We start from the raw sequence: 23,444 nt of genomic DNA, 5'->3' as shown, positions 1-23,444 counted from the left end.
TAGTGTCAGCCTCCTTGCGACAGCAGCATACACCCATAGTTACCTGTGTCCCCCAATGAAGCGATAAAGAAATAAATTCTCCTTTTAGCCATAAAGCCATCAGGACCTGTGCAAAGGTCTGTGTGCATAGACATAGCAGATCTGTGTATTTGCATGAAGCAGAGATCTGTACACACACAGATCTGTGCATCATGTACATAATGTGCGTGTTGTAAATCCGTGTATAATATAAGTGCTGTGGAGAATCACTAAGTGGGTTATTCCCTTCTAATTCTACAATATATATCTGACACACACACGTTTCATGAAAATGCTCTACATATGATGGTTTTCAATTTTTTTTTTTTTTCCCTCACCCTCTAGTTATGCAGTACTGACTTTCAGGAAGTCAGAAGAAGCAGAAGCTGCCACAAAAGAAGTGGATGGAAAGATGTTTTTTGGGAAAAAATTAAAAGTTCGCGTCATCAAGACTCCCAATTACAATCTTTCACTTGCTTTTCAAAAAATAAAATCTGTTTCTGGAGAGATTCCACAAGATGGAAAAGGTAGATTTGAGATGTTTGAGCCCCAACAAGGTTCTGGGTCACACATACCGAAGAGTGGCTCATCCCAGTGTGATTGGACCCAGGCTGCACCAGTTTGTGGCAGTGTGACAAATCCGTATGTAAATATGCCAAGCAACAAAGGTTATCCTTACATGAATAATAACCTAAGGCCTCCACCTGGCCCACCATCCAATACATTTGGCTTTTGTAACTCTAGGACTCCCAATTACCAGTGGATGTTGCCGGCGCAACATTCATATGCAGAATTTAACAGCATACCAAATTTTATGTATGTTCCTTTTTCTTATACTTTATATAAATTGCCTAACCGTCATCCTCCTATGCCTGCCGCGACGCATCCTCCTATGCCTGCCGCGACGCATCCTCCTATGCCTGCCGCGACGCATCCTCCTATGCCTGCCGCGACGCATCCTCCTATGCCTGCCGCGACGCATCCTCCTATGCCTGCCGCGACGCATCCTTTTTGCTTTGTTATTGGCAAGAAACCTAATGAAAATAATCGGTTTGGTAAAGAACATGGCAGTCATGTCCGTGCAAAGCCAGTGAAACCCATTCATGGCACAGAGCAGCAAAGCAACTCTGGAACTTTGCGTCCTGTTGTACTGAACCAGGTACAAGTCCCTAATGACAAAACTGAGCCATTAAAACGAGACACTGATGTAAAGGTTATGGACGGTAAACCTGCTACAGTGAAATCTGTCAGTGAAGGTATATGGTATGCTGCATCCAGCAGTGCAAAACCTAGCCATTCAGAAACTGCATCTCAAGACGATTCACTTAAAATGTCTGTGTCCGTTACTACAGTAAACATTTGTGATGTAGGAAATACTGTCCGTGACTGTTTCTCCTCTTGTGATGAGCAGAAAAATATCTCTGGACCAGAAAACTTCAAATCTGCAGCTCCTTTAAGATCTCCAACATTTGTTCCTCCCAGTGTCACAATACCTTCAGCCAATAAGCTATCTGTAAATCCCAATTTCAACTCTAAAGTCGTGACACAGTGTTCAAAACAGGATAACGCAAGCTCAAGTATCACATCCCTGCCAAGAGGTTCTCTGCCACCTGGAAAAATGGTAAAGCTCCAGTGATCTCTTCACTATTAAAGGGAACCTGTCACCCTGTTTTTTCGATATGAGATAAAAATAAGGTTTAATAGGGCCTGAGCTCAGCTTTACATCAGTACATTTCATGTTCCCCACCTTTGCTGTGAAAATATCTTCGTAATCTCTCCGTTTTCGTATGTCAATCACGCCTACGAATCTTCTTTCCTGTGTTGGTGTAGTTTTCTGCGCTTGCGCATTCAAGTGGCGTCTTGCGCGTGCGTAGTATGTTTTGCCCAACAGTGGGCAAAGCATTCAACTCATTATTGCACATGCGCCGGCATTTTCCTTGACGCTCTGTGCCCGGAAGTCTTTCTATGCTTCCGGAGCATAGGGTCAACAGCCGGCGCATGCGCAATAATTTCATGCTTTGCCCACAGTTGGTCAAAGCATACTGCGCACGTGAGAGACGCTAATTCAATGCGCAACCTCAGAAACTGACCGCAATCTGTGCTATTCACAGATCTAGTTACGTCTGAGACGCCGAGGAGTGGGGGGAGAGACGGCGATTAGGCCCCGCCCATTGGACCGGATGGGGTGATTGACATACGAAAACAGAGAGATTACTAAGGTATTTTCGCAGCTGAGCTCAGGCCCTATTGAACCATATTTTTCTCATCGAAAAAACGGGGTGACAGGTTCTCTTTAAGACATCTGAAGCATATTTAATGGTCTGCCTGCTGTCATAGTTGAATCCTCCTTCCTCATCTCGTGGCTTCAGAGCCCCATTTGGGTCTTAAGCTGTCAATTTTTTAAACACAGTTGTTGGGTGCCAGTATAGTCATGCAAAAGGATGTGAGTTGGCTTGTCAGATTCGCCTTCATTCATTTTAGTGTGAGATCTAATCGTTTTAGGCACATTTGATACTTATTTGGCAAAATATATAAAATTACATACCCACTTCTAAAGATGGTCTAATAAGTAAGATCTGTGGTTTGCCTTCAAACAAAATTGATCATTTACAGTCACACACTTTGAAATGTGTTGCATGTAAATAATGCACTATTCTAATATGAGCTAATAGGAATTTTTGATTTAAAAGGATTTTCAGAGAACCCCTGATTTCAGCTGTAGTTTTTTTTTTTTTTTTTTTTTTTTTTTAATAAAATGTGGTTTACTTACCCTTCCTGGTTTCAGCACGGAGACTCCACCGCGGCTCCTAGTGTCTGTTACTGTCTGCAGCGCTGGAGTTGCCTCAACTGCACTGCAGCCAATGCGTGCGCTCAGTGAGTCGGGCAGAGGCTAAGCTCACTTACTCGTTGCTGCAACGTCGGCGTGAAGTCGGCGCTGTAGACAATAACGTTTTTTTTTATTATTATTGGTTTAACTCCAACATTTAAATTGTAAAATGAAAGCATAAAAAAATATATATTACATTAAATTGTATTGTATAGCCTCCTAAACCCCGATTAGTTTCCGATTAGGTTAAAAAGTTATTCCCAACCACAATGTGGTCTTGTAATAATGTACACACATTGTATATTAATCTTTTCCAATATAATCCATTATGAAGCCTGCCTTGTTTTGCCCATATCTCCCTCTTAACGTTGACCCTCCAAGCTCTATTTAGCCTTTAGTTGCCATTGGAATTGTCCTATAATAGTTCAGTTGGTCCTGGCGATTATGTGCAGTGTTTCGCTGCTGTTATTCTGCTAGCATAGCTGTGCCTTGCGATGTGTCTAGAATGGAGCCTGTACTGTGAGGGATGATGCCTTGGAATGGCTGAAACTCCTTCATTATAGTGCATATACCAAGAAGCAGCAGTGTGCTGGTAATTAAGAGGTGCGGATGTAGTGTACAATGGGGCTGTATACAGGGGCTTGGAGGAGAAATATGATGTATGTAGAGTTGCATACAGGAGACTGAGAGGAGAGACTGTAGGAGGAGGCTCTGTATGGAGGGAATGAGACGAGAAATTCTGCAGGAGGATGTGTTGGGGTCTATGTATAGATGACAGGATATACTGTAGAATGGGGCCTTTTATAGAGGTAGAGCTGTGTCTGTCTGGTGCTGAGACTAGTGACCATTGATGCATATGACAGAGGTTTATCTTTTGACATGTGCATCAATAGTGGCATTTCCAGTTTTAAAAAAACGATTTGTCAGCAGGAGACCTCAAACACGGCTCAACACTGAAGTTTGGAGAATTGAAAGGTTGTTGGGCTCTGCTATGACCAGCTTTAACTGACTGATGTAAAACCAAACAGGTAGCTATGTTCATGTAGTTGGCAGAAGATTAAATTGTTCAGGCACAGAGCTGTACTGGAGAAGAGTTCACTGAGGCCTAAAAGGAATTCTGCAGTTAGATTAGCTTGATAACTCGAGGGGTCGGTTCAGTCAGGAGCACATGAGAGGAAGGGGTTTATGTGAAGCTATATGCACAAAGGGTAAGAAGTAGATGGAAAGTGACACAACGGTACACAAATAGCTTTGTTGAACTTAGTCTGCATATTAATAAGTTTTCATTTACTGTGCATTGTCAAAAATTATTCTTCTGAAATTAACCATTTAAAGTTGACAATTAATGTCTTTGGAGAGGGGTGGAGGGTGCTGCTAAAGTACTCTGCTGCTGCTTCTATTAAAGGGAACCTATCACCCCGTTTTTTCCGTATGAGATAAAAATACTGTTAAATAGGGCCTGAGCTGTGCATTACAATAGTGCATTTTGTGGACCCCGATTCCCCACCTATGCTGCCGAAATACGTTACCAAAGTCGACGTTTTCGCCTGTCAATCAGGCTGGTCTGGTCATATGGGCGTGGTGACATCTGTTTCTCCCAAAAGATCCTCCTCATCTTTCCGTTGGTGGCATAGTGGTGTGCGCATGCCCAAGTGCCGAATCCATGGCACAGGTGAGGAAAAAGCGCTATCTGCGCTATACCCCTGGTGATCGGTGGGCGCGGCCATCTTCCTGTGGCCGCGCGTGCGCAGATGGAGCGCTCTGCTGCACGGGGCTTCAGGAAAATGGCCGCGGGATGCCGCGCGTGCGCAGATGGAGATCGCGGCGGTCATTTTCCTGAAGCTGAGATGCGAACTCTGCTTCAGGAAAATGGCCGCCGCGATCTCCATCTGCGCACGCGCGGCATCCCGCGGCCATTTTCCTGAAGCCCCTGGCAGCAGAGCGCTCCATCTGAGCACGCGCGGCCACAGGAAGATGGCCGCGCCCACCGATCACCAGGGGTATAGCGCAGATAGCGCTCTTTTTCCTCACCTGTGCCGTGGATTCGGCACTTGGGCATGCGCACACCACTACGCCACCAACGGAAAGATGAGGAGGATCTTTTGGGAGAAACAGAGATGTCACCACGCCCATATGACCAGACCAGCCTGATTGACAGGCGAAAACGTCGACTTTGGTAACGTATTTCGGCAGCATAGGTGAGGAATCAGGGTCTACAAAATACACTATTGTAATGCACAGCTCAGGCCCTATTTAACAGTATTTTTATCTCATACGGAAAAAACGGGGTGACAGGTTCCCTTTAAGTGTTCTACTGCCTCGTCCTGGATTCACAGCAACACTGAACATTACTGCTGTGTAATGTTGTTCATGCTGTTTGAGGGAAAGAGATGGAGGTGCAGGATCTACTTTTCTGTGTGTGTACTATAAGTGGGAACCATCATAGCAGCTAGCGCCCCCTGCCCAGAAGCTGAGCTCAGGGAAAACTGAGAATTAGAGATTGAGCCTTGAAAGGGGCAAAGAATAGTGAAAAATTAAGGATACTGGTCAGATATAGTGGCACTCTGCATAAACATTTCTTATATGGCTTATTCTGAAAATTCACCAAAAATACTAGTTTATGTGTAGCTTCTTTTACACATTACTTTAGTGTACTGTTTGTTCTGTGATTTACTTACGCTTTACCTTTTTATGATTTATTTTTATTTTATTCTTATCCAAAGGACTGGGGTGTTTACCCAAAACTCAACACCTCATCTGAGCTACCAATCGTTATCATTCCAAACCAGTTAAATTTCTCCCAGTTCAAAAGAGTTATAAAATATCTCGGAGAGCTGCATAAAGATGCTACTAGGTGAGTAATGAATGCATGGTTGTTAAGTGATTAGCAATCATTTTATCATGGTTTTTTTGTTCTTGTTTTTTACTTTCAGAGACCAGATTGTTAAAGCATTGGAAGAAGTAAGGTGCAACAGAGGAGGAAGCTTTGGTGGTTTGACCATTCCAGAAATTATATCTGCAGTATCTTCTAAATTAGCAGGAAATATCCCTCCAGCATGAAAATGTTACATAGCAGGTTTGTTTTGACAAGATTTGCTTGGACACACAAAATCGTATGTTGGGACTATACGTTACTTCCTGTTACACAAGGACAACCGCGGGGAACTCTTATTCAGTCTTGTTCCATTGGTGCATTTACATTTAACACAATATTGGCTATAGGTGCTTACTTGCGACTTACATTTTTACATGTGAGATGAAGAGGAGGAAAATAATAAGCTTTATCCTGGACCTAAAAAGAGGACCTAGTTTTATAGTGACTGTCACAAAATGTCATAATACAAACTGCGTCCATTATTAAATAAAAATCTCAGTCCCAATGACACTGGTGTTCTTTGGAAAGCCATCAGAAGGACTGGTCTTCAGATAAATATTAGCTGGACTCCTAAAATGTTCATTTAAGGGGAACCTGTCACGCATCCTGGCTTCAGAGAGGCGCACTTCACATGATCATAAGTGCCGAAGACTTCCAATCGTGTGTACACCTGGCTTCAGATGATGAAACATGCGAGGGGAAGAAGCAGCGCGCATGCGCGAGGTATATATAGCGCTTGCGATGAGACCAGCACTTGTAAGTTATCACACCCACAGGGGCATGATAGCATTTAAGTGGTCCGACTAGTCTGTCTGGGGACACCAACACTCCATTTACATATCAGACTTCAGAAATACTTTTTCTTAAATCTGTTTTTGTAATGTAATACAGGGACTGTTAGGCAGGGCATTTACATATGGAGACACAATTGCTGGTGGATCTGGGGCATGGGGGGACCTGACAGGTTCCCTTTAACCCATTAACGACCAGAGGTATTTCTCTATTGCTTCATTGGGGGACACAAAGTACCCATGGGGGTGTATGCTGCTGCCACTAGGAGGCTGACACTATGCAATTAAAAAAGTTAGCTCCTCCTCTGCAGTATACACCCTACCGACAGGAAGTAGGATATTCAGTTTAGCTTAGTGTCAGTAGGAGGTGGACACGGGTCTTTCATTAGACCCATATCTACCTCAATGTGCGTCTTCTCAGGTTTCTGGGGGGATACAGGGTGAACTGTCACTCCTGTACTCCCACAAAGAGACTATGAGTACGGCATGTACTGCCACCCCGTATCCTCATACGTCTAGTCGGCAGGACCCCAGCCCCTAACACAGAAGCGTGTTGAGGCGATTCGGACCCGGGCCTGCCTCTGTCTCCCACCCACTCGCCCACCAGAGCCTGTCAGCCTGTCAGTTCGAGGAGACACAGACGTCCCACTATGCTGGATTATCGGACGTCCGATCTTGGATGGGGAGGTATTCTCTCTCTCTCTCCCCCAGGTACAGAGTGAAAGATAAGATCATCACAGAAGAAAGACTATCAGGAAAAAAACACAAATTTCCTTTATTTTAATAGTGGGCCCCTTAATTCAGGTTACATTTGCAGCAGTTTAGGGCTCTCCTCGCCGCTTCCCCCGTGCTCCGGTGGTCATCTGATGTAATCTAGGTCCCGGCTTCTTCTGGGCCTAGCTGCAGAGTGGGGCATCAGGGGTCTTTTTCCCTTTAATTTTGGGGGTATTGGGGGCTGCAGGTGTTGTTTTGCAGCGTTTTTTCAATCCTCCGCGCTGCTCCCCCATCCGGCGGTCACCAGCTCTAATTTAGGTCCCGGCTTCACTTGGGCCTAGCTGCAGGGCTGGCTCCGCCCCTCTTCATCCTGCTTTTCGGGCTGGCTTTTCTCCCACCTATCTTAGCTCCTTCCTGCTGGGACTTAGCTCCGCCCCGGTGATTGGCTCCGCCCCCGGCTTAGCTTCTCCCCTTTTCCTGTCTCAGAGCAGGCTTTTCAGCATGTGTCCCTGCAGTGTGCACTTTTTCACTCCTGGACCTGGGCACCCTCTTGTGACTGCCGTTTTTCCTCTTGGTGGACCCAGATTGTTCCTTTTTCCTGTGGAGCCTCCTCTTCATGGCACAGCAGCTCTACAGTCTGAATACAGGACGACTGCACGTACTGTGAGTATCTGCTCTGCAGCCCGACACTCTCCTCGGCTCTCCTGTCCCCTAACCTTCTGGCATCAGTTAATGGGTCTGCTCATCATGCCTAATTCTAAGGGAGAGCGCTCTCGTCCTCCCACCTCCTCTTCTTCTGCTCTCATGAAACACTTTGTGTGCTCTTCGTGCAAATGCATGCTCCCTTCAGGTCAGTCCTCTCCCCTCTGTCAGGACTGCAGCAGCCCCCCTGTGCCCACCGCCTAGGAGTGCCCTTCTGTCCCAGGTGGGAGGGTGGGAGTGAGGCCCCTATTCCAGGGTGGGCTTCCTCTGTCATAGTCCGTAGTGGATCTCACCAAGGTGTCCCAGACCCTGCTGTCCATACTTGATGGGTTGCCCCTCCCGACTTCCGTGGTTGCTAGTGGGTCACAGGAATCTCCGTCTGGGCCTTCGAACGCAGGCTGCAAGGGATCCGGACACGAGCACCTTTTTAGGTCCTCCTCCCGCTCCATCTCACGCAGGGAACTACTTGGTCTCTGCCTCCATGGATGCCGCGTCTTGTGCAGCTCAGGTGTCCAGCAATATCGTGGCTATGCGTCGGACTATTTGGCTTAAGGCCTGGCAGGCAGACATGTCATCAAAAAAGTCCCTTACCAGGGGTCACTTCTGTTCGGCTCCATGTTGGACCAAATTATTAAGGACGCCATCAAGGCTCGAGTTCCTTTCTTCCCCAGTCCAAATCTCGCCGGCCGCCTCCAAAGCGCAGTTTCAGTCCTTTCGCTGTTTCACGGCGACAGAGGAGGTTTCCCACCAGCAGAGGCTGAGGTCTCGCCAGGTTAGGAAGGTTTCCTTTAAGCCCACCCCTTCCTGGCGTTCCAGTAAATCCCAAGGTAGATCTTCCAGACCTGGACAGGGCAGATCTTCCTCGGCATGACTCACACTGAGGTCTCGGTACATCTCCCAGGCTGGGCGGTCGTCTCCTTTTTTTTTTTTTCAGAGACGTTTGGCTCGCCTCAGTGGAGGACACAAGGGTCAGGGAGGTTGTATCCTGAGGATACAAAATAGAGTTTGATTAATGACCCCGAGATCGATTCTTCGAATCCCGTCCCCTAAGAGATCCTTCTCTGGTGCCGGGTTTCTTTGCATTCATTGCCTCCCTTCTCAGTTTGGTGTTAATCGCTCCGGTCCCAGACTGGGAACGTTTCACAGGTTTCTATTCAAACCTGTTTGTGGTGCCGAAAAGAGGGGGGAAAAAAAAAAACGGCGTGGTTCGGCCCATCCTGGATCTCAAGTTACTGAACAAAGGGGTGCTCCATAGAAATCCAAGACTCTTATCTCCATGTTCCTATTTTCCCAGGGCATCAGAGATACCCGGGTTTTGCAGTACAGCACGACCGTTTCCAGTTAAACCCTGCCGTTCGGACTCGCAACCGCTCACTGGGTTTTCATAAAAATCATGGCAGCGTTGATGGCCATTTTGTGGATCAGAGGTTTAGTGCTCTTGCCGTATCTCGACGATATCCTCATAAAGGCTCCTTTTCTCTAGTCACCTTCCACGACGGCATACGGAGGTTGCCTCTTTGCCCTAATGGGGAACAGGAAATGGAGAGGTTAAAAGGCCCTCCCACCTCCCTCTCGCCAGTGTCTTTCCTGTTCCCCATGGGACAGGAGAGGTTTACTTTCGTATGCAGTGGTGGCCGGTGACTGCTGCATCTGACAGCGTCGGCTTGTTTGTAACCGGGCAGCATGGGGTCGTATCTTACCTCCCCTCCTATGCTGCTCCCGTCGCGCCGCGCTGCAGTGTCCTCGGGACCTGTGCCTAGCCTTCCCGCGCCCCCGTGAGGGCAAAGCAGGCTAGTGTTCCTGACCGGAGTCCTCCTGGAGCTCTCCGGTCTCCTTCCCCTCCAACATGCCGCTGGCAACCCGGAAGTGATCGCGCGCGTCACTTCCGGTCCTTTCTGCGCTCCCTGGAGGCACTTCCGCCGGCGGTGTCTCGTGCAGGACGGCGTCCTCCACGCTGGACCATGGAGGGGAAGAGGTGTATCCACATCGCTGGGGGCAGGTGCATACCGCTGTGTATAAAACCTGCCAGAAAACGTTGCAGGTAAGACTGTTCCTGTCATGGAGAGCAGTACCTGCCCTGCGCTTGCAGAGCCCAGCGCTGCCCCTGCCACAGTAAGTGCCGCAGGGACAGGGGTCCTTAGGTAGTAACTTGGGGGTATCCTCTAGTCACTCTCTCTCCCCTCTCAGTACAGGGAGAAAGGTCTGTCCCCAAAACTACTAAAAAGAAGTGTGCCATCTGTACCATTAAGCTGCCACCTTCATGGGAGAAAAAACTCTGCAGGACCTGTACTGACAAAGTTGTCAGGGCAGAGCAACCTTCTTTACTAGAGGAAATTCGATCTCTGGTCAAGCAAGAAGTGCAATCCTCCCTAGCAGCCTTTACCCCCCCACCCCCTCCACCACCCTCTCCAGCCAAAAAACGGAAGATCCAGGAGGAGGATTCTGAATCTGAGTCAGACCTCTCCTATGCCTCATCCTCAGGTCGACAGGAGGAATCTACATCCTCTATAACATCTGAAGCCAGAAAATATCTCTTTTCTTCAGACTGGATTGAGGACTTAGTAGCTGCGGTACGCAGTACTATGGGGCTGGAGGAGGAGCCAGAACCACAGTCCATTCAGGACCAGATGTTTGGTGGCATAACTAAGGGTAAACGGGTGGGGTTTCCAATCCACCAGAATATATCTGATATGATTGACCAAGAGTGGGAATTACCTGAAAAACGTCTCAGTACTCCATCCGAGATGAAGCATAGATTCCCCTTGGAAGGCGAGTTGACCAAATGGGATGTCCCTAAAGTTGACTCTCAGGTGGCTAGAGTGGCTAAAAGAACGGCTCTTCCATTCGAAGACTCGTCACAGTTAAAGGATCCGATGGACAGGAAGATAGAGAGTCTATTAAAGAAATCATGGGAGACCTCCTCGGTAGCCCTCAAAGCCAATATCGCATCAACATGGGTGGCTAGAGCTCTATTCCGCTGGATAGGTGAACTGGAGTCTCACATATCCCAGGGCACTTCAAGAGCTGAATTGTTAGACTCCCTTCCTAGTCTCCTTAGAGCCACGGGTTTCCTAGCGGATTCTTCTATGGAGACCATCAGAATTGCTGCGAGGTCATTAGTTCAGACTAACTCGGCCAGAAGGGCGCTGTGGTTAAAAATGTGGTCTGGTGATATCACCTCCAAAGCCAAGTTATGCGCCATACCATTTAAAGGTAACTACGTCTTCGGGCCTTCTCTTGATGACATCTTGGAGAAAGCAACCGATAAAAAGAAAGCCCTCCCAGAACAAAAAACTCCCAAAAAGAAGTTTTTTCGTCCCTTTCAGGCCCAAACCTCTCAGAGAGGGAAAGGCAAGTCCGGGAGGTGGAGTTACCCGAAGGGAGGGGGGAGAAACATCCTCATCCCTCAACAACCGCAGCAGCAGTCTCAACAGGAGAAACGGTGACTTCGATCCAGTGGGGGGGAGACTTTCAAATTTTTACTCCCAGTGGCAAAACATCACCTCTTGCCCCTGGATCCTCAATGTCATCAAAGAGGGTCTCCTAATAGAATTCATTTCCTCCCCCCCACGGGGTCTAAAAGTCACCTCCCTACCTTCCCTGAAAGATCAATCAAAATTGGCGTCCGGTCTCAGGGCCCTAAAGATGTCAGGTGCGATATCCCAGATACCGGAATCGGAGAGGGATCGAGGCCACTACTCTCGCTTATTCCTGGTTCCCAAGCCATCGGGCGAGTCCCGTGTCATTATAAATCTAAAGAATCTCAATCGGCATATAAAGTACCGAAGATTCAAGATGGAATCAGTGAAGAATGCCATTCCCTTGATAGGTCCACACTCCTTCATGGCCACTCTCGATCTGAAAGATGCCTACTTTCACATCCCCATTCACCAAAGACATTTGCCAACATCTCAAATTCGCTGTACAGAGAGGGCGTCTGATAGAGCACTATCAATTCAACGTCCTCCCATTTGGAATTTCCTCGGCTCCAAGGGTATTTTCCAAAATAATGGGGGAGGTAGTCTCCTTTATCCGGAGGCAAGGCGTCTGTATAGTGCCGTATCTAGACGACCTTCTGTTAATAGCTCCTTCCAAACAGGCCTTGGAGTCTCATGTATCCAAGACTCTCGAAATCCTGACATCTCTTGGATGGGTGCCGAATCTGGAAAAATCTCACCTACGACCCTCCAAATGCAGGGAATTCCTGTGAGTTCTCCTGGACTCTGCAAGACAAATGTCCTTCCTCCCATTGGAACACCATCTAACCCTTCTATCAAAGGTCAAAACATTCAGGGACACCAGATCCCCCACAATCAGAGAAGGCATGTCTCTTCTAGGCTCGATGACAGCCTGCATTCAATTGGTACCATGGGCCCAGGCCCATTCCAGAATTCTTCAGGCACATATCCTGCAGAATTGGGATGGTCATCCCAGTTCTCTGAACAAAAAACTGTACACACCAGGTCGTGTCAAAGCCTCCCTGGCATGGTGGATGTCCCCAAAAAATTTACAAAAAGGGGTCAGCTGGATGCAAGTCCCACTGACCACAGTTACAACAGACGCCAGCAAAAGAGGCTGGGGGGCCATGATAAATCACAGCCCTTTCCAAGGCCTCTGGGACCAGTCAACAAGCAAGAAGTCTTCCAACTACAGAGAGCTAAAAGCTGTAGAAGAAGCCCTACTAGAAGGTCATCTTGTCAAGGGACATCACGTTCGGATATATTCGGACAATGTGACCACGGTGGCCCACATCAGACATCAGGGCAGTTCAAAAAACAATTGCCTGAAGAACATATCTGCCCGACTATGCTCCTGGGCAGAAAGACATCTCTTATCTCTGACGGCGGTTCACCTGAAAGGCTCATCCAACATTCAGGCAGACTATCTAAGTCGCCAGGACATACATCCGGGGGAATGGTGCTTGAGCAACCGGTTTCGAGATGCTGGTGAACAAATGGGGTCTCCCAGAAATCGACCTCTTTGCATCCAGCCGAAATGCGAAAGTCGAAGCTTTCTTCTCTGAACCCCAGGGACGGCTCCAAAGGAGTGGATGCGCTAGTCCAGAAGTGGAATTTTCGGCTGGCTTATGCGTTTCCACCGATTCCAATACTGGCGAAAGTCTTACAGAAAGTGCGAGAAGAACAAACACCTACCATATTGGTAGCTCCGCTGTGGCCCAAGAGAAGTTGGTACAACCTGATAGTGGACCTTCAGGTGGATGGGCCGCTCCACTTTCCGATGGAAGAAGACCTTCTTTCTCAAGGACCAATCCATCTCCTAGATGCCCACAAGTGGAATCTGGCGGCATGGCTACTGAAGCCCAAATATTAAGAGCCAGAGGACTATCAGAAGCAGTGGTTTCCACACTTCAAAAATCTAGGAAACCGGTAACCATTGCAATATATAATAAAATCTGGAAGAAATTCTCATTCTTTTGTCTCCCTGAGGTGCCGGATCCCTTCAACCCGAATATTTCAAAAATTCTAGATTTTTTGCAAAAGGGCTTAGAAATAGGCCTCAGGCCTAGCACCTTAAAAGTCCAGGTGTCCGCCCTCAGTTCAATATTTGATCAGGATCTGGCAAATCATCGCTGGATCCAGAGATTCATGATATCGGCTTCTAGAATGAACCCTAAGAAGCAAATAACAGTACCACTGTGGGATCTCAACCTAGTGTTACAGGGGCTCACAGGTCCCCCCTTCGAACCATTATCCTCCTGCTCCCAGAAAAACCTAATCTACAAAACAATTTTTCTAGTGGCTATTACATCAGCAAGGAGGGTGGGAGAATTACAAGCTCTCTCAATAAGAGAACCATACCTATCCATTCGAGATGACTCTATAGTACTGCGCCTAGACCCTTCCTTTCTTCCAAAGGTCGTATCGGACTTCCACCGCTCCCAGGAAATTATTCTACCTTCTTTTTGCCAAAATCCTGCAAATTCAAAAGAAGAGAGATTCCATATGCTGGATGTCAGGCGCACTGTATTGTTTTACTTGGAACAAACCAGTTCTTACAGAATTGACCACAATCTATTTATCCATCCATCAGGACAAAATAAGGGAAAAAAGGTAGCCAAAAGTACTATTGCCAACTGGATAAAGAAAGCCATAGCAGAAGCATACCTTGCTCAAGACAAAACTCCTCCAGTGGGAATCAAGGCTCATTCGACTAGATCAACCTCAGTCTCCTGGGCAGAAAGAGCAGGTGCATCAGCAGAGCAAATCTGCAGGGCAGCCACATGGTCTTCATTGCATACTTTCTCCAGGCATTACAGATTGGATGTAATGCCCAACAAGGATTTAGCCTTCGGCTGGAAAGTACTCCAGGCCGTTGTCCCTCCCTAGCGCCAATCAGTTGGTAGTCCTCCGTATGCCGTCGTGGAAGGTGACTAGAGAAAATAGAATTATTCTTACCGTTAATTCGGTTTCTAGGAACCTTCCACGACGGCGCTAGTTCCCTCCCTATACTCCTGGATTTAAATCTGGGATTCAAGGTAAACCGGTGCTATGGTTTTCAGTTATAAGTCACTGGTGAGAGGGAGGTGGGAGGGCCTTTTAACCTCTCCATTTCCTGTTCCCCATTAGGGCAAAGAGGCAACCTCCGTATGCCGTCGTGGAAGGTTCCTAGAAACCGAATTAACGGTAAGAATAATTCTATTTTTTTTCTCAGGCCCAGGAAAGCCATCTTTCTCGACACCTTGTCCCATTTCGGGTGGCTTGTCAACAGGAAAAAGTCCTGCCTTGTTCCGACTCAGCGCCTGTTTTATCTAGTCATGCTGTTCGACACCAGTCAGACAAGGGTTTTTCTTCCCAAAGAGAAGAGAGCAATCCTCCAACAGGGAGTTTCTCTACAGGGCCTTCAGCTTCTTTCCTTCCTGAAGGTCCTAGGGAGGATGGTGGCAGAGGCGATCCCTTCCGCCCAATTCCACTCAGGACCACTTCAGCAGGCCATCTCTTCACAGTGGGATGTTTCTGTTCTCTCTCTGGATCGTCCGGTTCGGCTCTCTTCTAGAGCCAAACGATCTCTCAATTGGTGGCAGTCATCCCCTCTCATCCTACAGGGCCGGTCCTTCCTAACCGTTTACTAGTAGGTGGTGACGATGAACGCCAGCCTTCTCGGCTGCGGTGCCGTGTTTAACCATCTGACTGTCCAGGGACGTTGGTCGGCAGAGAAATCCTCTCTGCCGATCAACATCCTCGAGATAAGGGCCATTCTTCTGTCCCTCCGTCACTGGGAAAGGCTTCTCATGGATCTGCCAATTCGAGTTCAGACGGACAATGCCACGGTGGTGGCATATGTTAATCACCAGGGAGGGAATCGAAGTGCCTTGGCGCTGGCCGAGGTATCCAATATCCTCCTTTGGGCAGAGGTGACACTTCCAGCGATATCCGCGGTGCATATTCCCTGCATGGACAACTGGGCCGCCGATTTTCTCAGCCGCGAGGGCCTCGCGGCAGGGGAATGGTCCCTGCATCAGGAGGTCTTCCATCAGATTTGCCTTTGATGGGGGGGACCCTGGATGTGTGCTTCATGGCTTCCCGACTGATCAGGAAGGTTCCACGGATCATCTCCAGGTCCCGTGATCCTCTTGCGGTGGGCGCCGATGCCCTTGCCATTTCTTGGTCGCAGTTCGTGCTTCCCTTTCTGTTTTCCTTCCCTTCTTCCTAGGCTGTTGAAGAAGATCAAGGCGAATGGGGTGCCGGTCATTCTGATCTCACCGGATTGGCCCAGAAGGTCTTGGTTTGCAGAGTTAGTCAATCTTCTCGCGGACGCCCCCTGGAGACGCCCAGACAAGCCAGATCTTCTGTCCCAAGGACCGATCTGCCACCAGAATTCTCAGTCGCTCAATTTAACGCCATGGCTGTTGAAACCGCGGTTCTGAGAGTGTTAGGAATCTCTGATCGGGTGATTCACACCATGATCCAAGCTAGGAAGCCGTCATCTTCCTAGGTCTATTGGACCTGGAAAGCCTTTTTCTGCTGGTGTGAGTCTAATGACATTCCGCCGATGTCCCTTTCTCTCCCTTCCATTCTGGCATTTCTCCAGGCAGGACGCTGACGCTGGCCTTGCCCTTAGTTTACTAAAGGGTCAGGTATCAGCCCTTTCCATTCTTTTCCAGAAGACCTTAGGTTCTGAACTGAGAGCGGGAAGCTTTCTTCAAGGAGTTGCACATGCGGCTCCTCCGTACCGGACTCCTGTGGACCCCTGGGACCTCAATCTTGTTCTGGAGGCCCTGAGGGGTTCTTCCTTTTAACTTCTCCGGGAGGTTTCCCTGTCCGTTCTGTCCTGGAAGGTGGTGTTTCTTGTGGCCATCACCTCCATTAGGCGCGTCTCGGAGTTGGCGACACTTTCCTGTCGCCCCCTTTCTTGGTTCTTCACCAGGATAAGGTGATTTTGCGACCTCTGCCTGCCTTCCTTCCCAAGGTGGTGTCCACCTTTCACCTGAATGAGGGTATTGTCCTCACTTCCTTTTGTCCTGCTCCGACTCATTCTGTAGAGCGTTCACTGAACAGGTTAGTTCTGGTCAGGGTGGTGAGGACCTATCTGGCTAGGACAGCTCCCTTTAGGAAGAAGGACTCTCTATTCGTCATTCCTGATGGTGCACGAAGAGGCCTGCCATCCTCTAAGGCTACGATTGCTTGCTGGATCAGAACTGCAATTTCGGAGGCTTACCGGGTCAAGAACAGAGTGACTCCCCCTGGGATTGAGGCTCACTCTACCCGGCAGTAGGCGCCTCCTGGGCAATACACCATGGGGCATCTGCCCTACAACTTTGCAAAGCGGCAACCTGGTCTTCCATTCAAACAGTTGCCAAATTTTATAAGGTCAATACCTACTCTCCGGAAGATGCCAGCCTAGGCAGAAGGATCTCGCGTACGGCAGTAGCGAGTTCTCCGACATGAATGGAGTTTTCTGCTGTTCCCTCCCCAGGGACTGCTTTGGGACTTCCCATGGTTCCTGTGTCCCCCAATGAAGCGATAGAGAAAACAGGATTTTTGGTTGCTTACCGTAAAATCTTTCTCGGAGCCTTCATTGGGGGACACTGCACCCTCCCAAGTTGAACAGCTCTGTTTTGTTGTGGTAAATTGTTAGTTTGAGTTTTCTATCTTTTACATGGTACTTCTCCTACTGCTTTCTCACTAACTGAATATCCTACTTCCTGTCGGTAGGGTGTACACTGCAGAGGAGGAGCTAACTTTTTTTATTTGCATAGTGTCAGCCTCCTAGTGGCAGCAGCATACACCCCCATGGTTCCTGTGTCCCCCAATGAAGGCTCAGAGAAACAGATTTTACGGTAAGCAACCAAAAATCCTGTTTTTTGGTTTTGCATTTTAATTTTTTGCTTCCCTTTTATTCTAGAGCCATAACTTTTTCATTTTTTGGTAAAAATTGTCAATTGTACTTTTGAACGCCACCTTTGGTTTTAACATATCGTGTACTGGAAAACAGGAAAAAAATTCCAAGTGCAGTGAAATTGCAAAGAAAAGTGCAATCCCACAGTTAGGGGTGATTTGAACTTTTATATTTCTTTAATTTTTTTAAATATTTTTAAAAACCTTATTTTATTTCTTTTGGCATGCGTCAATAGTCTCCATGGCAGACTAGAAGCTGCCATAACCCGATCGGCTCTGCTACATACAGGCGATGATCAAGATCGCCTGTAATGTAGCAACAATTGCTCACTTGCTATGAGCACAGACCACCGGGTGGCACTCATAGCAATCCGGCAGTGACAACTATAGAGGTCTGCTGGAGACCTCTGGTTGTCATGCCAACCCATCGGTGACTCGCGATCACAAGACAGGGTCACCGATTGGCTTGGTTTCTGCCGTGATCACCGGAAGTGCATGTTAAATACCGCTGTCAGAGATTGACAGCGGCATTTAACAAGTTAACAGCCGCGTGTGTATCACGATTCCACCTGCGGCTGTCAGAGGCACATGTCGGCTGTTCAAAACAGCTGACGTGCCGGATAAGATGTGGACTCCAGCGCTGAAGCCCACATCAAAGGGAGGGAGTCCGAAATCGGCTTACTATTAGGCCCAATGTCAGAAAGGGGTTAAAGGCAGTGGCTGTACTTGATATTGGGGAAAGAACCTTGTGACCGGTTCCCTTGTAAATATCAAGCAAAAAATATTTAAAAAAACTTTTATACAGCCATTCTGACATGGATTTTCAACATAGGCACACCAGTTCCATCAGTTTTAAAATATTAGTCTAATGGAGCTGTCTGTAATGCCTTTTCTTTTGACATAGAGGATAAGTCTAAAGTGTTTTCAATCCCAGTCCACCCAGTCTAACTTATAACTGCAGCTTGTGAGCTTTCAGCAGCTGCAGGGAGGAGTGATGCTGAAAAGCTGTCCATCGGGCTAGGTGAGCGGAGATTGAATTTAAGATTTCAAAAATGATTGTATACACCAGCTATTCTGACATGGAATTTCGGCGTAAGTACACCAGCCTCATCAGGTTTAAATGGATATAATTACTTATGCAGTTTGTATTATAAGATCTGGTGACAAATCGATTTTAAAAGTGAACCTCATATTAAGGGTGCTTTTCCACCTTATGCTTGTTAACTAACCTCTTCGGGATATAGCCAGTGTTTTTTATATTTTCGTTTTTACAGTGTTTTGTTTTGTTTTTTTTTTTTGCTGTAAAATACCCTAGCCACATGATTTTTCAGGTTAGTATGATTAAGGTGATACCAAACTCTTAACATATGAAAGGAAGGAAACTAAAATCTAAATTTTGAAAATAAATGAATGATTTTTTTTTTTTTTCCGCCTTTTTTTTTTGCATGGCGAGCTGATGTGACACAAATCTACAAGGTAGTGTAATTTTTCTAGAGTCAGGGTATGTGCACACGTTTCAGATTTTCTGCGGATCCGCAGCGGTTTTTTTTCCTCGCAGAAAAGCCGCAGATCCGCAAGTGATTTACAGAACAATGTAAATCAGTGGGAAAAAAAATGCTGTGCTAATGGTACGGAAAATGCAGCGGATTAAAAGCAGGACCATGTCAATTTTGTGCGGATCTGCAGCGTTTCTGCACCCATTCCATAATATAAATCCGCAGGGGTAAAAACGCTTGAAATCCACAACAAAAACGCACAAAATCCTCAAAAAAAAAAAAAAGATTGTGACCTGCATTTTCTGCCAAGAGATGCTGAATTCGCACAGGCAAATCCGCAACGTGTGCACATATCCTAAATGACAACCTTGAGATCCAGTTCATAGCTTCATAGGCAGGTGGAATTATACGGGATAGATACTTCCCAGATGTTTTCTGTGTAAAGATATAGATTACTTTTTAGCAAAAATGTTTCTTTTCTTTTTTTTCTGATGTGTGAACATGTGTTGTTTTTCTTCCTCAGATTTCCTTCTAGCCTTCCTCATACTTTTTTATTGAAGTCCAAGGAAAATAAAGCTGACAGATAATTGGAGATGATATTGTTATACCTTCAGCCTGGTTTTACAATTCAGGACAGTGTGAAAGGCTGGAATATAAATACGCTTTTGTGTTCTGGTATTTTGTTAACGTTTTATTTTCATGTATTTTTTCTTCTGTTTGTTAAAAAAAAAAAAAAAATTGTTAATATTGAAAGAAAAACTAAACTTAATTAGTTTTTGTGTTTTTTTGTTTTTGTTTGTTTTTTGTCGTCAAGTGATACTCTGGACAGAGACTGAAAATGTATCTTTTGCTCCAGGTGGAAGCATTCTGTCACTAAAATGATAACTGATCATCAAGGTTGTTCCATTGTCAAGGAAAGACTCGGTTATTTCTGCTCCACTACACAGGATCCAGGTGATAACCTCTGGAGCGCTGGGCCTGAGCATACACAGGGGCCGCAGGAGCACAATGACACAAGACATTTAAAGAAGGCTTCCCATAAACCTTTTTTTCCTCCTAATCCTGTGTAGATATTTGTGTAGAATAAGTGTTGTCCAATATATTCGCCAATCGTTTTCTCTGGGATCCAGCACAGTTCTCCTTTCCTGAGTGACGTTACCGCTCTTCAGACTTTACGGATCACATCACCTTGTGTGACCTTGACTTGTCTTTTACAATGTAAGTCTATGAAGGGTCAGACTGCGGCTCCATAGACATATCATAAAGTACACTTCTAGATCACACAAAGCAGCGTCTGAATTTCTGTCAAGAGGAGCAGAATGTCGCATGATACCGAAGAAGACAGCGATCGGTGAATATATTGGCACACTGACCCTACGCTAACATTTACACAGGTTTAGGGGATCAAAAAAGTTAATGGGAGTGCTTCTGTAATGGCTCCGCTAGTCAGCAGTAACAAATGTAGGTGAGACTTGGAAGCTACACACTTCCGAAAGCTGGAATTGGATCTTTATGATCATAGGCTTACTTTTGTAGCTAAATCTTTCCCCAAATCATAGCACAGTAAGCAAAAATATGTTCTCTATTCAGGAAAGAAATCATTCTTGCAGAAAACATGTTGAGCCCTGTACCTGATATATTGTAACTTGCTGTGTATCCGTGTCATGCGGTCACAATATAGAATGGTTTCCAGCAAATGATGAAACTAAATGTTCACATCTTGCTTTTCAAATTCTTTCCACATATGAAAAACTCCTGGTGTATCAGGTCTGATGTATACCAAGAATGCTTATAGAGGGCTTATGGAAAGTTTGGCTGGTTAGTGTTAACAAATGCTTCTCAAATACCAATTACCAGAGGAGGGCAAGTTATTGGTTTTCCAGGGCAGAGAAGTATATCTCTGAGGAGAAGATATACTTTACAAGTTAAAGCTAAAAGCTGAAGGTTCTGACACTAATAAAAAGATTGAGTAAGCCGAACTATTTACTAAATACAGTTAGGTCCAGAATAGGGATGGACATATCATTGATGCAACCTGTGTATGCAGCAAGGTTGCACCCATTGGGCGGCCTCTGACCGGGATTATGTATAACGCATACATACCCCCTCCGGTCCCGGCTCAGAAACCGGCGAATCCCCGCAGCGCACAGTGTGAGCTCTGGAGGGATTGATAAGTCTGCAGTCACAGAGTGACTGCAGACTTACTGATTTGGACAGGACAACCCCTTTTAAAAGTGAACACCATTAAGAAGTTATCTATGCACAATAGAGAGAATTTCTAGTTTCGTAGTGGTCTGACTACCAAGGCCTTTACCAATCCCTGAATGTGGGAACTTAAATTGACTGGTGCGGCAGTCAAGCATGCACATTGTCACTCCATTAAGTTTACATCAACCTGTTGAAGATAGCCGTGCAGGCAGGATCTCATCTGTCAGGCCCCCAGGAATCGAGAAGTAATCAATAGTGATGAGCGAGTGTACTTGTTGCTCGGGTGGTCTCCGAGTATTTGTAACTGCTCAGAGATTTAGTTTTTGTTGACGCAGCTGCATGATTTACAGCTGCTAGCCAGCCTGAGTACATGTGGGGGTTGCCTGGTTGCTAGGGAATCCCCACGTATATTCAAGCCGTCTATCAGCTGTAAATCATTCAACTTCGGTGCTGAAAACGAAATCTCCCGAGCAATTATAAATACTCGGAGGACACCCAAGCATGCTGGGGAATACCTGAGCAACGAGTATACTCGCTCATCACTAGTAATCAACTATACTTTGGATAGGCAACTTATTCTTAATGGTGTATCACTTTAATTTTAGTCATCAGAAAACCTCACCTCTTACCAGAGTACCCCTTTAATATTATGTTCACACTACTATCAAGGTTTCCATTTTTAAGTGATCTTTCACTTAACAAGGCGATCCATCAGATTTTACAGTAGGGTAAAATAGGTAGCAAACTACCCAGATTCCTGACAAAAAAAATAGTGATTCCAGTCTGCAACCAACACTTGCTAAAAGATGGTGCTTCACATTGATATATTCTTTCCCTCTATTTTTCTGTCAGAAGTAAGCAAATTTGAAACTTTGTATGGTTTATGCACTATTTTCTGTTTGTTTTGTAGCAGTAGATGCTACATATTTTCCATTTGTTTAGTTTTGAATTGTATTCTAATAAATTGACTGCAAAAAATCCATTTCTATGCTTGTTTCTTAAATTACAAGAGTCAAATCTAAAATAATACACACTTGCCAAGCATATTTTACCGTAATAGTACGCCGATGTCGGGCTCCGGCGGTGAGTTCACTCTTTTCCCGGCACATTTCAGCTGTTTTGAACAGCTGACATGTGCCCGGAACAGCCGAGGGTGGAATCGCGATCCACCTGCAGCTATTATCCCACTAATTGCCTCTGACAGCGGCATTTAACCCCTCTCGGACATCGGTCACAATAGGAATCGCGATCCATTCGCGGCTATTAATCAGTTAAATGCTGCTGTCAAACTTTGACAGCAGCATTTAATACACACACAGAAACCCCCCCCCCCCCCCCCAACTCCGTCAAGTGATCGTGGGTCACTGGTGTTGGCATTGGCAACCTGAAACCTCTATGGTTGTCAGTGCCGGCTTGCTGTGGGCGTCACCCAGTGGTCGGCGCTCATAGCAAGTGGGTAATTCTGCAATATAGAGCCAATCTGGACATTGCCTCTATGTAGCAGCTTCTAGTCTCCTATGAAGACTATTGAAGCATGGCAAAAGTAAAAAAAAAAAAAATTAAAATATTTAAAAAAATAGAATAGTTCAAATCACCCCCCTTTCACCCTTTTCAAAATAAAACAATAAAAACAGAATCAAACATACACATTTGTTATTGCCGCATTAAGAATTGCCCCTTCTATCACTCAAAAAATAAGCCCTCACCCAATGCAAGATCACAAAAAAAAAAAGGAGATGCTACGGGTATCAGAAAATGGCACAATTTTTTATTTTTATTTTTTTTAACAGTTTGAAATTTCACCACTTAGATAAAAAATAACCTAGATATGTTTGGTGTCTATGAACTCGTAATGACCTAGAGAATCATAATGGCAGGCTAGTTTTAGCATTTAGTGAACCTAGTAAAAAAGCCAAACAAAAAAACAAGTGTGGGATTGCACTTTTTTTTTGCAATTTCACCGCACTTGGAATTTTTTTCCCGTTTTCTAGTACACAACATGGTAAAACCAATAGTGGTGTACAAAAGTACAACGCGTCCCGCAAAAAACAAGCCCTCGCATGGCCATATTAACCAAAAAATAAGTGATCGCTCTGGGAAGAAGGGGAGCAAAAAATGAAAATGCAAAACCCAAAATACCACTGGTCGATAAGGAGTTAAAGGGAACCTGTCTGCAGGATTGTGCACAGTAACCTACACACAGTGTCAGGTTGGTGCCATTATACTGATTACAATGATACCTGTGTGATGAAATCCGTCTTGTGGTTGTTTAATCTTTTCAGTTTTGTGTTAATGATATGCTCATGCTCCGGGGTGGCCTGTGGTGCTCTGCTTAGGTATTCATACTTATGACAGGTATTCTGAACCCTCAGTAACCTGCCCCCTACTTTACATACTGAATATTAGATGTATTGAAAAGTTAAAAAAAAAAAAAAAAAAATCACATTCAGCAAGCAG

At 45.9% G+C, this 23,444-nt stretch overlaps 1 protein-coding gene across 3 annotated transcripts in view; it reads left to right on the top strand.

Annotated features, from left to right (window-relative positions):
* RBM44 (RNA binding motif protein 44) overlaps positions 1 to 19,569 on the top strand; it is a 124,692-nt gene extending 105,123 nt beyond the window's left edge. For all 3 annotated transcript variants that reach the window (XM_077272301.1, XM_077272303.1, XM_077272302.1), the window contains 4 exons: positions 364 to 1,639; positions 5,569 to 5,699; positions 5,779 to 5,921; positions 19,303 to 19,569. In XM_077272301.1, coding sequence (XP_077128416.1) covers positions 364 to 1,639; positions 5,569 to 5,699; positions 5,779 to 5,905 — 1,534 coding nt within the window. In that variant the 3' untranslated portion in view covers positions 5,906 to 5,921; positions 19,303 to 19,569. The remainder of the gene's footprint in view (positions 1 to 363; positions 1,640 to 5,568; positions 5,700 to 5,778; positions 5,922 to 19,302) is intronic.
* Positions 19,570 to 23,444: the final 3,875 nt, after the last annotated feature.

The sequence above is a fragment of the Ranitomeya variabilis genome, chromosome 7 (assembly GCF_051348905.1).
Source record: "Ranitomeya variabilis isolate aRanVar5 chromosome 7, aRanVar5.hap1, whole genome shotgun sequence".
Classification (NCBI taxonomy): Eukaryota; Metazoa; Chordata; class Amphibia; order Anura; family Dendrobatidae; genus Ranitomeya; species Ranitomeya variabilis.
This window is presented reverse-complemented; position numbering and strand designations above follow the sequence as displayed.